General features: G+C 34.8%; 2 protein-coding genes across 3 annotated transcripts in view; one reads left to right on the top strand and one right to left on the bottom strand.

Annotated features, from left to right (window-relative positions):
* Window positions 1–1,270, top strand: part of LOC129948468 (EGFR adapter protein) — a 92,724-nt gene extending 91,454 nt beyond the window's left edge. For both annotated transcript variants that reach the window (XM_056059476.1, XM_056059477.1), the window contains 3 exons: window positions 30–312; window positions 392–693; window positions 756–1,270. In XM_056059476.1, the coding sequence (XP_055915451.1) occupies window positions 30–312; window positions 392–693; window positions 756–956 (786 nt within the window). In that variant the 3' untranslated portion in view covers window positions 957–1,270. The remainder of the gene's footprint in view (window positions 1–29; window positions 313–391; window positions 694–755) is intronic.
* Window positions 1,271–14,304: 13,034 nt separating this feature from the next.
* On the bottom strand, window positions 14,305–14,902 carry LOC129948475 (probable insulin-like peptide 1). Its single transcript, XM_056059483.1, has 2 exons — window positions 14,658–14,902; window positions 14,305–14,587 (listed from the first exon to the last, which is right to left on the bottom strand). The coding sequence occupies exons 1-2, from the start codon at window positions 14,836–14,838 to the stop codon at window positions 14,400–14,402; spliced, it is 369 nt and encodes a 122-aa protein (XP_055915458.1). The 5' UTR covers window positions 14,839–14,902; the 3' UTR covers window positions 14,305–14,399.
* Window positions 14,903–18,928: the final 4,026 nt, after the last annotated feature.

Genomic DNA, 18,928 nt, shown 5'->3' on the forward strand with positions numbered 1-18,928 from the left:
ATTTCATTGTTTTTTTATCCATTTTTTAGGTCAAACGCCTAACAATGGGCCTCCTTAGATCTCACGAAGAAAGCCGTCCACTAGTCAATAACAGTTCAACAACATCAACCCTCAAATCCAAGACAAGTACTCAAATGCTATCGAATGGCTATATCAACGATGAAGCATTTGAGCCAGAAAAGTTTATATCGAGTAAATTTGGGGATTCATGTCGACAATCTCTAACAGCGATACCAATGATGGATGCATTGAATTTAAATGACAACAGTGAGTTTACACTGAAGAAGAGATATCTGCGTGAAACAAGCAGTGGTAAGCTTAGAAAGTTGTAATGTTTTCATGCTCAGTTTTGTTGACCGTCATACTATCATCTCTTCTTTTATTACTGAAGCAAATTCAAGTCCAAAAATATTCCCTCAGCGAATGAGATTAAATTCCTACCATCACAGCAATCATCAATCCGAAGTGACAGCTGAAGAAATTGAGCTGAAAGATGCTCCTTGGTTTCAAGCTGGCATATCAAGAGATATAGCTTTGGAGATTCTCTCGAGTGAGAGTCCGGGTGCCTTTTTAGTTCGAAAAAGTAGTTCGAAGCCTGGATGTTATGCATTGACGTTGCGTGTTCCATCACCGCCTGGACCCAAAACTGCCAACTACATTATTCTTCGATCGGCAAGGGGATACAAAATTAAAGTAAGTTTCAAAATTTTCAAATATTTTCCATGTCTTTATTTTCTTCTTCTTCAATCATTTAGGGTTTTCGAAAAGAATTCACCTCCCTTAGAGCACTCATCACACATCACTCGGTTATGCCAGAACTCTTACCAGTTCCTTTAGCTATGCCACGACCTACAAACATGACATCGTCTCGACGAAATCTTGACGACTTTGACACATACGATTCCTTGCAAATGCTTCTGAAGTACCTTCGTGCGAAAAACATGGAGAACGAATGAAGGCAACTTATGGTGAAGTGCACCAGGTCCAAACGAAAGGATACGCACTTAAACACTCACATCAGCTAGGCTAAAAGGCTCAAACTGCCGACGTCGAGGCCGTCGCCATCGCCATCGCCGCTACCACCAGCCGCCCTCTGCAGCTGTGTCGCCGCAACAAATTGCACATCACTATGCACTATACTGCCACATCACGCCGCGAAAATGGCTTCAGATTCAAAAAAGACACACAGATCAAAGCCCAAATGCGAGAGAACTCAGGACATACTACAAAAATGTTACCTCAATTACGAAAAGGAACTCAATTTCAGATTTATATGTACAAAAAACATACAAAGCTATAAACACAAAAAGAAAGAAAGCTTTTCACAAGACTTTCTTCAACACTCGATTATAAAACCAACAAAAATAAGATAAGGTGTTATGTATAGGATTCACCAAAAAAAAAAATTGTACATAAATTGTTAAAAGAAAAAATAATTCACAAAATTTATAGGTTGACTAGTTATTTAAGAAAAAAAATGAAAATAAAATATTTATTCTTTTTTAATAGAGTAAGGATAAAATTGTGATATTATTACAAACAAAAATTTAAATACTTCAAAATAAGAAATTAAAAAAAAATGAAATGGTTAAACACAAAAATTGTAAAGCATAATGTTCAATAAATAGTTTTTAAAAAAGAAGTCCTGTTTATTTAATGGTATTGATGTTTATTTGTTTTTAATTGGCACTCTCATGATCAAAATCTCCCTAAGAATTTTTCACATCTATAAAATATGGATACTTTAAGACTTTCTTACTGTTCCTTTGAAGCACGAGAAAAGGTAAATTAAGGAAGAATTGGAGATTATTTACGAATCTTGGTCAGTTTTGGTATTTATTTGGGAGGGGAAAAATGTAGAGCAGAAAGCATTCTTGATGTGTGGGGGAAAAAAGAATCTCTTTACTCTTTTCCCGACTGTTAAAACTTTAAACAAGTAAAAAAAAAAGAAAAAAAACAGTACCAAGACACTTGGGATAAAATCACATATCGAAGAACACTTAAAATTAGCATCACTTCAGAAAGTGATGCTCAGCGGAAATTGATTCTACGAAACGAGTATAGAGCATCTAATAAGACGGTGTGTGAGACGTGACAAGAGAGCAAGGGTAGACAAACTTGTGGAAAATGCGGCACATGCTACAGGAAGAGGGGACGCAAGGAAGCTGTATAAAATCGGACAGCGTAGTAGCACTAACACTAACCATCTCGTGTTAGGTTTAAACGGGAACCTTTTAGTGACGATAGAAGATCAGCTAAAAAGATGAAAGGAGTGCGTTGCTAAATAATGACCAAAATGCAGAATTGAATCCACAATTGAACAACATGCGCAGATCTTCTAGGGGTATTGACAACAATCCCCCAACAAGTGCAGAGATAAGTAATGCGACGCATCTTCTAAAGAAAAACAAACCAGCTGCACTTGATGGTATTCCCGAAGAAATCCTTAAAGCAGACCTTGCGTCAGCTCCCCGTATTTTGCTTAATCTCATGCAGGCTGTCTAGGAGAGTGAAACTTACCCAAGGGATTGAAGGGATGGAGTTATTGTAAAGTTACCAAACAAAGGAAACCTCAAAAACTGACGCGGTATCACAGTTCTGTCCGTTTTTCCGAATTTAATGGCAACTATTATTCTCAAGGGGATTAAGTCCAGGATCGAGTCTTCCCTCAATAGGCACCAAGCGGGGCTTCGCAGTAGCTGATCGTGCGTCAACAACATCAACACCTTGCGAATCATACTCGAACAATCATGTGAGTACCAATCACCGCTTTACCTTATGTTTGTAGATTTTGAGAAGGCGTTTGATGGAGGAATCCCTGAGAAAATTGTCGCTGTTATTAAAGAACCGTACAAAAACGCTAGGTGTTTTGTGTTGCACAATGAACAGCTTTCCGACTCCTTCGATGTGCGTCAAGGAGATGTCTTGTCACCTATTCTGTTTTTTCTGGCGATTGACGATGTGATGACTGCCACGGTGAGTAAAAATGAAAGACACGGTGTCCTATGGAGTCTGTTTGACAAGCTTAGCCACATAGATTATACTGACGATATATGTAGCATGGAAAACAACAGGGCAGGCTTAAATCAGATGTGTCATTCGCTGCAATTGAATGGAGAGGTGGGTGGCTTAGAAATTAACACAAATAAGACCAAAGTAAAGATCACGGCCCAAAGCACACAAGTTATTCTAAGGCAGGGGACGATAGAAGAGGTCAAGCAGTTTAATTATCTGGGGAGTTTTATAGCTCTCGATGGCAGAACAGACCTGGATGTTAACAGTAGAATGAGCAAAGCCAGTAGTGCATTTGGAATTATTTCTAATATGTGGAACTCTAGCAAAATATCGCTATGCACCAAGTTGAAACTCTTCGAATCCAACGTTAAATAAGTACTGTTATATGCTTCTGAAACATGGAAATGATCTCCCAACATCTCGAGCAGACAACAAGCTTTTGTTTTTCCGTTGTCTGCGCTCTATTCTGAGGATCCAGCGGCCGCAAACTATATCTTACGCTGACCTGTGAAATAGGACCGGACAGAAAAAATTGGATCATGCAACGGAAGTGGCGTTGGAAAGGCCATACACTGAGGAAACTTGATGACAATATACCAAAGCAATCCGTCCAATGGAATCCCCAGGGTAATAGACGCCTTGGAAGACCAAAGACAACGTGGAGGTCATCAGTTTTGAAGGAGGATCGGTCTCAAGGTATTCAATCGTGGCCACAGTCGAGGTGAGTTGCGGTGAATAGGGATAGGTAGAAGGATCTTGTAGCTGCCCTGTGCTACAGGAGGAGTTAAAGCGCTGCTGTACTTGCAGCCGGACAACATATATTATATCATCTGAAATTAACCTCCTGGTAAACTGTTAAAACTTCGTGTATTGCGGAAGAATTATAAGGGTTTGTGACCAAATCCTTTTTTTGATAAATGAATGCCTTGTAGATATAACACAGATCGGAAGGGGTTCAATTTTGTCTACCCATTATCGATGGAAACATAAAAGCCGAATATTCGGTAATTGTTCATTCATATGATCTCACCTTACGTTGCCGTTGAAGTTCCACATTCGAAGGTTAAGGAAGAAAAGATTATATAAGTCGAACACAGGAGATTTTTTCAAAATATAAGACAGATAAATGGGGAGATAATGGAGACTAGGTGAACACCTGAACACCTTTATTAGATTGAATAGCAAATAGGACTTGGTTAATGGATACACCATTTACTCATTTGTCTCATATGCATAAAATTACACCAATCAAATCTTCGGTCGATAAGTCTTCTTCCGAGCATCAGCAAAGTTTTCGAAAAAATCATTAATAGGGCTCTGACTAAGTGGGCTGCGGACAACAAAATAATTCCGGATAATCAGTTCGGGTTCAAGGCGGGTCATGACACAATTCATGCTGCGTCTAAACTCGTTTCTGATATCCAATGGAATAAATCAAAACAACAATACACAGGTGCTGTCCTGGTTGATTTGGAAAAGGCCTTTGACACCGTATGGTTAGAGGGTTTTTACCTAAAATTGAGCAGGCTTGGCATTAGCAAGCCATTGTTGTATATACTTTATGATATGCTTAACGGTAGAAAGTTTGTTGTCAAAAGTGGCAATGTAACTTCTACCACAACATTCTCAATTAAAAATGGTCTTCAACAGGGAGCGGTGAATTCGCCGATTCTCTTGAGCATTTACACCAGCGATCTGATAGGTAGTCTTACAAAGGCAATTGCGTACGCCGACGATCTAATTGCGTACAGAACGGCCCGAAAGGTTGAGGTTATTAGAATTCTCTTGCAGTGTGATTTCGACAAGATTCAGCGATATTGCGACGACTGGAAACTGTAAATAAATGTCCAGAAGTCGGAGACAATTCTGTTCCGGACTCCGTTGGCTAGGGCCACGAGGGATACGTGTAAGAATTGGCGCCAGATGGTCATCGTTGATCTTCACGGGCAGCCATTAGAGAGCAAAAGTGTAGTGAAGTACCTCGGTATCTGGTTAGATCAGTATTTATATTTCAACAGACATATAAATGCTGTTTTGACCAGGGCCAGAGTAGCCTTCGCTCTGACGAAACGGCTGTTTTTTAGCAGTCGGCTTGACCCCAGAGTGAAGGTAATTTGCTACATGGCCCTCATACGGCCAATGATCGTTTATGGTTATCCTGTGTGGTTCAACGTTGCCCCTTCCCAGATGGAGAAGTTTCGGGTGTTCGAGCGGCAGTGTTTACGACGCTGTACCGGCTTATATCGAACAGCCGAATCTTCTTATGTGCATTACTATTCAAACGAGGTCCTATACAACGGGGCTCGAATCAACAGAATTGACAATTTCGTGATAAAACTCGTTCGAGGTCACATTGCAAGAGCTATGTCTTCGACCAACAATTTAATTTTCGGGGCGTTCTATCCGAACGACGAGTATTTTGAAAGTGCACGCTTGAGCGGCTTTATTCCACCAGAGGCATTCCTCTTTTTAGACAAATGCGGTCTGATACAGGATAGATTGGCAGTCCCGTTAATCTACCACGTCAGACGAAGAACCGTGGATAGGCGACTCCCGTACAATCGGGACGTCATGGCACAAGGTGGGGCGGAGCTCCTTCGGTTCAGTAGGGCTGTGTCCGAGCGGGACCGAACTGCTAGGGTAAAGCAGGAGAACCAGTTTTGGTGGCTTCAATCGGCACTTGATAGCGGGTCGTCGGGATGGGGTTTAAGCCTTGGCTGGCTTACATACTTGTTTTATAGTTTTAAGGTTTAGTTTTAAGTAGAATAGGCATGGTGGCACAAAAAAAATACAAAAAAAATAAAAATAAAAAAAAACAAAAAAAAAAAAATAAAAAAAAAACAAAAAAAAAACATGGAATTTGAAAAACAAACAAAATTAAAAAAAAAACATACACAAAAAAGACAGTAAAATATAAAAACAAAAAAAAGTTAGATTTGCTGCTGTGGTTGTTCTAGTTTTAAGTAGTTTATAGGTAGAATAGGTAGTTTAAGTTAGTTTTAAGTTTTATTTAAGGACCTTATTTTAAGTAGTTTGTAAGTAAAAATAAATAAAAAAGGTTATTGATATTAGTTTTTTTTTCAAAATTTTCTAATAAATACAAAAATAAATAAAATTATTATGCCGAAAGGCATTAGTTTTAAGTGCTATAGTTTAACTTAGAGTGTCCGTATGGGACCATTAAGTTAGTTGTAAGTTATGGATAATTAGGCTAGTTTTATGAATTTTTGTCTAGTTAAGATAGGTTAAGAATGAATTAATAAAAATGAATTAAAAAAAAAAATGCATAAAATTACTTCGAGGCCTATTTCCCTAAATGAAATGACAATACCTCAGAATTATAAAGCATCTTAAATACTTAATAAAAGCTTTGGGTGTATTCGTTTTAATGCTTTTATGTGATTTTTTTTGTAAACAAAATTACAAGTCTTCAAAGTCCTTGCTAAATGATTGAGAAAATAAAAAGAACCTCATTTTCATACCATCATATAATTTTGGGAAGCCTTAAAAAAGAAAAATCATACATTTTTTTTTATTTTTCATGTGAAAAATTGACCTCTTTACCTTCATTAAATAATTTAGACTAAGTGAAAAGCCTCATTCCACAACATGACACTCATATATTACATAAGTCCTAATACGAAGAGCACTTCGTGTTTTCTAAAGCTTATACTTGAAGTTTCACTGCCATTCCAACTAAATACCCAAGGGACAATTCCAGGCTTTGAAAATCTACTTGTATAAATACATTTTCAAGGTATACTTTATGTATGTATCTTTACATTTTTTTTTAGTCCTTGTGTGTCTCTCTATAGATACGTACATATATCCACTCAGTGTTCCCTTAGGGATATAAGAGGTTATAACTAAAACTCAAACAATGACTTTGTTCTCTTGCCTTTGCTTTGCAACTTTGGGTATACCAAACATATATACATAGGTACACCAACTGCAAATATATACACATATATAGAACAAGTCCAAGGATGACTCAATTTCCCATGTAATCCGTTTTGGTTGTGATATCATTTGAGTTTACATTGTGCAAGGAAGGACCTGGCTCAGAGCTTCATCTTCATCTCTCGTCGTTTGTCCTATAGAAGAAGACACTATAGACCATATTGTCCTGCAAAAACAAGATTAACTTTAGCTTTATATACCACGACGACCGACCACATCACATTTATTGTACCATCTGGAACAGCAATTAAAAGATATCTAGATTGAGAGTAAAATATCTCCTGGTATAACGAACGAGAGGAAAAAATAGATAGATGCAGTAAAGACTCTTGGGTCGTGTGTGATGTGATGATGCTGATACCTCTCATAGGGTTATTTCAAAGTATATACTCGTACTATAAAGATGTAAAAGTTTAAAGGAAAGGTTAGAATGTAAGATATACTGTACATTGATTTTTTATATATGAATTGAAAAAGGACAACGGAAGAAATCAAAGGGAACACAAATTCAATTTTCAGGTTGGCTTATGTTAATACTGTGAAATTGAGAGGAAAAACTTTCCAAATCGATTTGTATTTGTAAAGAAGATAATTTTAAAAAGAAAATAGATTTTCGGAGAATTAAACTCAATTTGTTCTTTTAATTTTCTTCACCTGAGCTCAAAAAGAAGTCTTACCTAACAAGCTTGTATAAATTGTAGAATTAAACACATCTTGATGAGAGCAAAGTAAGAATATATGTCAAATAAGTTTAAACGAATTCACAAAAAAGGCTTTATTATGCTTTTAAACAATGTACTCAAAATATGTAATCTTCTATGAATACAATATTTGTATTTACTAGAAAAGAGGCATTATTTTTCAGTTTTTCTTTACATGTTGAAAACTCATTGAAAATAATAACAATGTTTTAGTAGTGTAGATATATTTAAATTTAAGAGAGATGACAAAGAGCAGAAGCCAGGTAAGAACAGAAGAATTTCAGATCTTAAAATCAGATCAATGGAAAAATCTTCAAATTTCACTATCACAGTTTTCTTATAGGGTTTTGCATCTGATGAAAAAATGTTTTACATGAGGCAATGAAAAAATTGTCAACAAATGTCAGATGTCTTAAGCAACTACATCTGCCAACTTCAAAAGTCATTTAGAAATGACTGGCTAAGACGTTTGTGGTAACATAGGCATAGAAAATTTTAAGTCCACATCACAATCTTTTAACTTATGTCTAAATCTGAAATAATTGTCACTCGAAAGTTTCGTATTTTTTTGAAGAGGATATTATAATTGTTATTCAACAGCTTTAAACCTTTTCTATGAAACTCATTGTGAATTTGTCCATCCTTCCAATTTTTACTTGCGACATAATAGGAACTGTATATTTAGCAAGTATTGCATTAGTACAAATTTCGAACTCAAGATCTTAATCAAGCATGACATTACGATGGTAGAGAATTTAAAAAATTTGGAACCAGCAATTCCGTATGTCTATCTGTCCTTTCTTCTACATCTCAAACCATTATGTTTATTGTGTTGATTTATGAACTGAATTTTTCAAGTCGATTCACTTTAGGCGTTTGTTTTAAGATCAAAACTAACAGTAGCCCCCATACAAATTTGTTGGTCTAAAATCAAAATTTCGAATTTTCTCATAAACAAACCGATATTTTTTTTTTAATTTTCTTTAAAATGTTTGTTTCTAGTTTGACTTCTTTAAAAACTAAAAATTTTTGCTTTAGAAGGCCCTGATTGTCTTAACATCGCGTAGAAAGTCAGTGTAATGGTTCCCATTTGTCGAATTGAATATTTTGACATTTCTCGACGTTTCAAGGTCTTTAGAGTCGAAATAAAAGATATTTATAGATATTTCTATGAGTACGTCAGTTCGTACGTCCGAACGTTCGGCACATTTTTTTCGTCGTCCATACCTCAAGAATCAGTATAGATATCGACTTTAAATACATTTTTAACTTCCCATTTTATTGTAATGTGTCCTATTTGTCAAATTGAAAATTTTGACATTTATCGACGTTTCAAGGTCCCTAGAGTCGAAATAAAAGACTTTTAGAAAGATGTCTGTGCGTGCGTGTGTACGTACGTTCGTACGTCCGTACGTTCGCGACGTTTTTTTCGTTCTACATAGCTCAAGAACCAGAAGATATATCAACTACAAATAAATTTTGTTATACAGATAATAATGCACAATGATGCTGAAAGGAGTCCAAGCAAAATTGCGTGATTGGTTTTTTTACCACAACAATTTAAAAAAAAGGGTGAATATTTTGGTTAATCCTAAATATCTAACGAACCAATAATGCTTGAGACTTGAATTAAATATTAAACTTTTTATTGTAACCTGGTGCCAAACAAATATATTTTCTAAAAACTGCACAAATATTTGTCACCTTAAAAATTTTACAAAAAAAAATTATTTTATCTCTAAAATAATTTTGTGCAACGAAGAATATTGTTTTTAACATCTGGTAACTTTTTGAGAAAAATCGAATTGACAGTTTTTTTTTTATAAAAAATAAAAGCCTAAAAAAAGCATAACTCAAGGTTGGTAAAATTTGAATTTTGACTCAAATATATTTTCAAAAATTTGAGATTATGACTTCCAACTTATTTTATTTTACTAAAAATATTGTTTTCAACATTCAGTAAAATTTTGAGAAAAATCGAATTCACATTTTTCTGTAAAAAAAAATAAAAACCTAAAAAAAAAACATTACTAAAAATTAGTAAAAAAAAATAATACCTACGCAAATCAAAAATTAATGTTCGGTTCTGGGTATCTCCTAAACAGTAGAAAATATTGACTTTAAATTATTTTCATTCATCCATTTTTTTTGTTTACAAGAAATACAAATTTTTAAAAAAATATACTAAAATTAAATTGGTAAAAATTTGTTTTCTCGTTAACAAAAATAGATTTCGAAATGAAACTATTATTTTTTAAAGTTTTAAGAATAATTCAAATGACACCTTTTTTTAAATTACACTACCAAAAAAATATACGGGATGGAAGTTATCAGTGTGGGTCGCATCCCAGCCTCTTTTTATTTTTTATTTTAAAAAATATTAAACATTTTTTTAATATCCCGAAAACATATTGTTATTTTTTTAGGAAATTTAAATAGAGAGCTTATAATATTCGTCTTTAAATAAGTGCATATAAAAAATAATTATAAATTCAAACAAAAAAATTTATATGCAGGGTAAACTGGGGCACATTTGACACTTAAATTATAAAAGTCTGTTTTTCCGAAGCTTATAAATGAATTCCAATACTTTTTTATTTATAAGATGCAATGATTTTTTAGATAAGACTCACAGATACATTTTATTGTTATAACAATTGCATCAATTTTATTTAATTTAAAAAAAAAAGTCATTTTGTCAAAAGTGTCCCGGGCATGGGGGACCTTTGACTTAATGCGGGAAATATTTGACAATTGCAGTTTTATCTCATTATCGTAAGCATAAAAAGGATAAGCGGATCTGTTCCGCCTTGTGTTTGAATGGAAAGAAAAGTAAACAATTGTTTTAACGATTTATTTTAACAATATAAAAAACGTAAATCAATAAATTCACTTTCTTTAAAAAAAAATAACAGGTTATAAAACTTCATTTTAAAAACTATCAGTCCATAGGTCGTTAAGAATTATTCATAGGAACATTTATAAATATCTTATTTAATATAGAGATTGCCGAAGTCAACGTCAAATAAATATTTTTGACGACAACGTGAAGTTGAGACTGGATTTGTGGCTTGTGGCAGTTTGAATTTGATTTCACTCCTTGAAGTCAAAGAAATATCTTCAACGGCTGGTTTAGTAAAAAGCCAACCTACCAATGATGCTTTTCTTAGATAGTTAACAGTGTGCGTTGAATCACTATGGACTTCTGCAATTTTCTAATTTCCCGCATAGTAAAACGGCTTCTTAGAATTTTCACCGAATTTCACAAGAACAAGAACCTTAGGGTCAAATGAATATTGTGCATACATTTGCTGAAGGTTTTGAAAGAAATTATCAACGGCTGATTTTGTAAAACCTTTTAGTCTGGCTTACGTAGCGAGAGTTCAGTATTTCGTTTTAAAAATCAGTAAAGCCAATCGTCTCCTGCTTTTTTTTTAAATTTTCCAAGTTGGTGTTCAGCTAATATTGTTAGCCTTAATAAAGTCATACACAAATTTCTTGAAGAATCCTTTGACAAGCCGTACGCGTGGAAAGAGAATTTTTTACATATTCTACCAGTTCTTTTTCTTGCAGCTTTGTAAGGGTTCTATTTATCCCATATTCTTCAGCAGCTGCGTTTTAAGTTTTTTCCGTAAGTCTGCAATAGCCCTTTTCACCTTTTCTTCGTCGATTGCAATCCTATTTGTCTTTCTCTTGTAGTTTTTCACCATTTCTTCAAAATTAACATGAAAACAAAATAAAACACAAATATTAGCATAAAAAATAAAAAATCAAGCTGGGGCACATTTACCAAATGTCAAATGTACCCCTACTAACAGCCAAATGTGCCATCTTTGCAAAAGTCAATAGTGCCCCAAAGGTTTTTCATAACACTTGTAATGTTTTTTTTATATTAATGTTTTGATTTAACAAAATTGGCTATAAAATATTAATAATTTAGAAACAATGCTATCATAATATTTTTTACAATAACAAACACTTTTTTATTTTGTTCCCAAATCTCTTACAAACCTGTAGCCAAAAATTACATCAAAAATCCCGAAATCACAAAAACAAGTGTTACTCGGAGACGAGTTGAAGCAAAACTGCCGAAGTTCATAACGTTTCTTTATATTAATTGAGGCTTCGTACACCATCCCAAGTTTTCTTCTTAATGAATGTGTTCACAACGAAAATCACAAAGTAAGATGTGCCCTGGCGTCAAATTTGAACCAGTTTACCATAAAAAATTAATTAAAACAAAAAACTTTCTATTTCATAGTTATTTTCCTTGAAGAAGCACTACATTTCTTTCGCAGATTTGATTTGAGATTGAGCATTTGACTTATATAGCTCTTTAATTTTTAAGGGCATAACTTCAATGAAAGAAAAACTTATTTATATTGAAAAGTTTCAGCTTTTTATTATTTTCGGGTAACCTGTTATTTCTTAATGAATGAAAAACTACAGTATGTATTATCATCACCTACGCCTTATCACAATTTAGTTTTTTTTTTTTGATTTGTTATGAAAATAAACAGAGTTATTTATTTAAATACTGTACTCTAAACTCAACAACAAAAATTTTCGATGATTTTAAGCAATTCTTGAGTGGTAATCCGAACGGATGCACTTTTTAATAAAAGGTAAATATGTTACAAACGGCTCAATGGATTTTGAAATTAAAAATAAACGATTGAATTTTTAGATTCTTAGTCGGCCAGTAAAATATCTATTAATAAGTTTATTTAAGCTTCAATTTACAAATTCGAAAATCTAGATTCTTAGAATTAATTAAAACGCTTACACTGTAGTTTTCTCTATTTTCTTCTTTGATTTTTTTTTTAGGTTTTTCACCTAAAAATTTCAAAATCGTTTCATGGCAGCTTTTCAAATAATTTGAATTAACCAAATGTTCATATAGTTATTTGCTATATAAGTCGCTAATGGGATGCAGCAGTAGATTTTCAAAAGCCCAAACACTAAAAGCGTCAAAGAGGGTAGCTTGTTTGTTTGCAATTTGCGTCATTAAATCCTTACTTGTATGATCCTTTCTATTTAACAAAAGAAACTATGAATGCGACTGCTAAAGCGTATGGCACATTAACAACTTGTTTATTAGCTTAAAAATTAAATTTTGTATAACGCATACATTTCTGTGAAAATTTGGACTCATATAAAAACTAACGACATTGTATTAAATCAACCAACTGAACTTAACTGAACCAGCCAGCAACTTTTAAAGCATATACACCATAAGTATATCTTTCCATTACGAGTGTGTTCTTTCCAATCAATTAGCTAAAATTCTGGCTTCATTTATTTTCATTTAGATCCCTCTTTATGAATTGCACATCAAAAAACATAATCAAAAAAAATACCAAAACAAGACTGACTTTCTCTTTGAAACCATTTGAAATGGAACCCTTAATGGTTAGCTTCATCAACATCACACCCAACAAAAAAATACGAGAAGAGTATAATCATACCAAGCCAACCATCACCGTATAGAGTACGAGTCGGGTAAAGACCAGTTCGTATAGCCTGATGGTGTACATTCTGTGAACGTGGCAAATTAATTAAGACCTTCCGTTTTTCCGAATTTTCATTATCAGTATTATATGATGGCCGTGGCCATAGCCATCGAACGCGTTCAGATTCAGAAACCTCAGAGGACATCTGAAAAATAGTTTCACTAAGTTCTTCCGCAGCCATTATCATAACATCATTCTCCTCATCGCAACCGCCGCACCGCCCTCCCAAACTCATCATCAGACTTTCACACAAAAAAATATCTGTTCCCTTTCAACAACCATTGGCATTGCATCGTCCTTTCTATAGAATAGTCTATAATGGTTGGAGTTGTAGGTAGAGTAAAAGTGTGGAAAAGTATCAAAGCAAAGTGACTCATTGAAGGACTTATGCAATCGTTCTTGTGTCGTCTGACGTATAGCCAATACCACAGTTGCCGTTGTCGGTTTGGTTTTGGTTGTTTTGATGATGGAAAATAAAACGAAAAAGTAAATAAAGAGAAAAGAAATTAATTTCACCATCAGAAGGAGAATCTAGGACTAGGCTGATGATAGTTTTACAGTTCTTTTTTTCCGCTTTTTTTGATTCATATTTTTTTCTGTTCTCACAAAAATCAAGGAGCAGCCGGCCAAAGCCCTAAAACCAAAGGATGCACTTGGACATGGGGAAAAATCTTTTTCCAATGTTTTGGCTGGTTTAGGATTTTTTGTTGGTAATCTTCTTCTTTTTTCATCTGACCGAGGCCCGACGACGTAGTCAGACTAAATAAAAATGCTTGGACACGACCATCAAGCATCATACAGGATTTGCTTGATTGCATCTGAGACTGACTTTGTGTCATAATAAACGTTGCTGCGTTCAAAGAATGAAAACAAAGTCGACTTTTAATTGAGCTTTTTTGTTTTTCTTTGAACTATAGTTGGACGGACTCATAGTTCGTTAAGCTGTCCCAAAGAAAAAAAAAGTTGAGATTGACGAGAATTTAATGGATTCAAACACTTTTGGTCGTTTTCCTGAGTGATGTGTTACATTTTTTCATATCCTTCAATCAAAATTAAGACTTGGATTTGAAAAACAAAACAAAAATACAAAAAAGTTGTTGTTTTTTTTTTGTCGGTAAGGAAGCTTTATTTAGATAGTTTAAATTATATCAGTTGCATTTTAAGTCTTTTAAAGAAATGTCATTTATTTTTTGAAAGTGCGCACAATTTCTTAAGGATTGCAATATAACAGCAATTCTTGATGAGAGCACTGCTTTAAACAACACTCATGATAGATTCCTTCTCGTCTGCGTCGTAATTTAGCTAAACTATTAGCATTCATGCTAGTCCAAAATGGTAGCTGGTACAGATCAAGCCCAAAAGTTTCCTCTTCATCGTTGTCAAAGTTTTCTTCGAAGGCTGTAAAAATATTCAAATGAGACAAACTTTCAGTTTCGGAGAGTATAAGAACAAATCTTTAATTACTTACGAAAGTTTCGTTTGGTTTTATAATTATTGTATCCTTTTCCACCACACATGAGAACTAATGCATCATTTATGGCCTTGCCACAAATTTTTTGATCTGAAAATGTCAGATGAAGAATTGCACAAAAAGCAATTGCAATCAAACAAACAGATCTCAGGCCAAAAACATTAACTATCATGGCCATTTTAATAAATATTTAAATTTGACAAGAATACTTTAAAAAAAAACTAGCTGTTGCTTTAACAGTAGTCTCGAAGATAATGAGTTATAAGATCTAAGTTGTAAGCTATTTATAGTTACTATCTTTAAAAATTATAAATTTTTGCACATAATTTAGAGACGAATTAAATAACCATAAAATGCGGGGGATTTTTAAGAAGTTCGTAGAATGATTTTTCTTTTTGTTTGTGTTTTGACAAGATGTTTGTTCAACTGTCAAATCAATTAGCAAATGAGATAAAAATGTAAACATTTAGTACGTCATTCATGCTTTCAAATTACTTCCGAGAAAAAATATGAACTTCTATTTTTGCAGGACCTAAAGGAAATAGTCTAAAATGGGATATAAAGGGATGGGTCTACATATAAATACAACATAATATCTTATATTAATAACATGAATGCAATATTTTAAGGGATTTGGAAAACGAAAAGCCTTCCCAGTAAGTTTTAAAGTTAAAATACAATTCTTCTAAACGATTAAGTAAAGTTAAAAATCAGAAAATGAAAATAAGACATTTTTGTAGTTTGATAAATCCATATGAGTTCCGAGTTACTGGCATATCAAATGAATAGGTCTGTTTGATGAGGAAGGTCAGCAGGCAAATGTAGCAAAACAACAGGCATGCAAAGCGGCCGACGAGAGCTGCTCATGAGCTCTATGAGCAGAAGAGGCGAGAGGAACACCGACTTCCCAGACTTCATTGAGTATTAAGGCAGAGGCGTCAAAAATAGGTGTAACGGTTAATGAGGGCAAAACAAAGTAAAGGGTGATTTTTTTGAGGTTAGGATTTTCATGCATTAGTATTTGACAGATCACGCGGGATTTCAGACATGGTGTCAAAGAGAAAGATGCTCAGTATGCTTTGACATTTCATCATGAATAGACTTACTAACGAGCAACGCTTGCATATCATTGAATTTTATTACCAAAATCAGTGTTCGGTTCGAAATGTGTTTTGCGCTTTACGTCCGATTTATGGTCTACATAATCGACCAAGTGAGCAAACAATTTATGCGATTGTGACCAAGTTTCGCACTCAGTTTACTTTATTGGACATTAAACCAACCACACGAATGCGTACAGTGCGTACAGAAGAGAATATTGCGTCTGTTTCTGAAAGTGTTGCTGAAGACCGTGAAATGTCGATTCGTCGCCGTTCGCAGCAATTGGGTTTGTGTTATTCGACCACATGGAAGATTTTACGCAAAGATCTTGGTGTAAAACCGTATAAAATACAGCTCGTGCAAGAACTGAAGCCGAACGATCTGCCACAACGTCGAAGTTTCAGTGAATGGGCCCTAGAAAAGTTGGCAGAAAATCAGCTTTTTTATCGACAAATTTTGTTCAGCGATGAGGCTCATTTCTGGTTGAATGGCTACGTAAATAAGCGAAATTGCCGCATTTGGAGTGAAGAGCAACCAGAAGCCGTTCAAGAACTGCCCATGCATCCCAAAAAATGCACTGTTTGGTGTGGTTTGTATACGCTGGTGGAATCATTGGACCTTATTTTTTCAAAGATGCTGTTGGACTTTTTGTTGCCAAAAATGGAAGAACTGAACTTGGTTGACATGTGGTTTCAACAAGATGGCGCTACATGCCACACAGCTCGCGATTCTATGGCCAGGCCATTTTGAGGGAAAACTTCGGAGAACAATTCATCTCAAGGAATGGACCGGTAAGTTGGCCACCAAGATCATGCGATTTGACGCCTTTAGACTATTTTTTGTGGGGCTACGTCAAGTCTAAAGTCTACACAAATAAGCCAGCAACTATTCCAGCTTTGGAAGACAACATTTCCGAAGAAATTCGGGCTATTCCGGCCGAAATGCTCGAAAAAGTTACCCAAAATTGGACTTTCCGAATGGACCACCTAAGACGCAGCCGCGGTCAACATTTAAATGAAATTATCTTCAAAAAGTCAATGTCATGGACCAATCTAACGTTTCAAATAAAGAATCGATGAGATTTTGCAAATTTTATGCGTTTTTTTTTTTAAAAAGTTCTGAATCTCTTAAAAAATCAACGTTTACATGTTGTCGTCAAGAAAGGATCTACAATACCGACATCTTAGTCAAAACGTTACCATCGACAGACGTAACTATGAGGTAGTCAAGGACTTCTTCTACCTAGGCTCCGCTGTAAACGCAGAAAACAACACCAACGCTGAGATCAAACGCAGAATAACTCTTGCTAAGCGCTGTTTCTTTGTGCTAAGAAAGCAATTGAATGGTAAAGTCTTCTCTCGAGGGGCCAAAGTATCGCTATATAAGACCCTCATCATCCCCGTTCTGCTATACGGTGCAGCATGGACTGTGACAAAAGCGGATGAAAGCGTAAGAAAGCACCTTGGGTCGGTTCGAGAGAAAAGTTTTTCGTGTGATCTACGGTCCTGTATGCATCGAAGGAAGTTTGTTGGGTGAGGTCCTAGTTCACACATTACTGTAGCGCCACCTTATTATAAGTTTTTTTTTTCTCACGAACTCCTACCGTTTTGACGTGTTCGAATGCATCTTTTTAAATAGAAGAGGATTGGTATTTTAATAGTAGGAAAATTAATAATAACTTATTTATAATTAATTAGCGATTCAAATTTTAGAATTTCTACTGAATTCCCAAAAATATATAAAATTGATAGCCATACTAAATTGTACTAAACACTTACAAATAGCTTGTTTATAGTTAAATTTTTTTCGAATCAATTTTTTTTTTCAAAAGAACTCAGTTGGTGTTGTTTCATTGAAGAAATGAAGCAAAATTCATTTGAAGTTTTAAACGAACTCACTCAGGGAGATTTTACTACCCTTATTATGCAGAGGCACAGTGTGAGCGCTATGAAGAAGTGAAAGGGTTTAAAAGGAGATGTCGGTGCGCCTTGGTTATGAATTCCTGAATATTGCGAATATTGAATATCGAAAGGCAGAGTATGGTAAGTTTTTCCACATTCGGCTAAAGAACGAATCTCTCTGTTTGACAGTACGGCCGAAGTTGGCCTTGATGGTATACTGATGAGCATTCCTAGTAGCGCGAGTATTATGGTTGAACTGTTTAAGGGGATGCAGCTTGCTATTTCACTAGAGCATAAACCGTTAAAATAACGTTAAAAAAGGGTGAGACAAGAAACCTTACGATGATGTTTAAGCGAAGTAAATGAACTTATGATGATATTTTCACCTATATCAACTTAAATGCTCTACGTTCAATACTATCCAAAGGCTTAAGTAAGTTGCAGAATCACCAGCCCAGAGATGGGAGTTATACTCAAGCCGTGGACGTTTATAATTCTTGTAGATAACAGCTAGATCAGAAGGTGTGAAAAATTTCTAAGGAAACCCAAACACCTTGTGCATTTTTGGCTACATCGCGTATGTGATCGTTCCACAAGAGATGGTTGGTATATTACAAACCGAGAATATCGAGATGTTCAGTCACCTCCATGGATAATGGCAAGGGGTGTATATCTCGCTTTAACGATACAAGACAGCATTGGGTTTTCTAAGCATTAAAATAAACGCGGTATTTTAATCCCCATTGTACAATGCTGTTTAGGTCGGAATTTAATAAGCTTATCATATTTTGTCGTTGCAGTTCCACATCCGAAGAAGAGGGAAGTGAGACTGAAAACGAATATGAAAAGCTAAGAATATTACCGTCAGCGAAACAATGTGTTGATTAAGAAGTTGCAGACAGTAGATCATTAATAAAAATGAGAAAGAGTGTTGGAGATAGAACAGAACCCTGGGGCACACCAGCATTTATTTTATGGACTTCAGACTTGAATGCATTCAATACTAATTGCATCGAACGATCCGACAGGTAATTACTAATCCAATGATGCAGGGATTCATGAAAACCGAAAGCACGCATTTTTGATAAAAGGGCCTGATGCCAAACCCTATATCAAATGCTTTTGAAATATCTAGTGCAATAATATTTCTTTCTCCAAAGCGATGTAAAGATTTGTTTCACTGTTCGGTGAGATGAACCATGACATCACCAGTGGACCTATTGCTTCGAATGCACCAGTCATTAAAAAGCTTTAGATCTTCAAGAT

This window comes from Eupeodes corollae, chromosome 2 (genome assembly GCF_945859685.1).
Source record: "Eupeodes corollae chromosome 2, idEupCoro1.1, whole genome shotgun sequence".
NCBI classification, from domain to species: domain Eukaryota; kingdom Metazoa; phylum Arthropoda; class Insecta; order Diptera; family Syrphidae; genus Eupeodes; species Eupeodes corollae.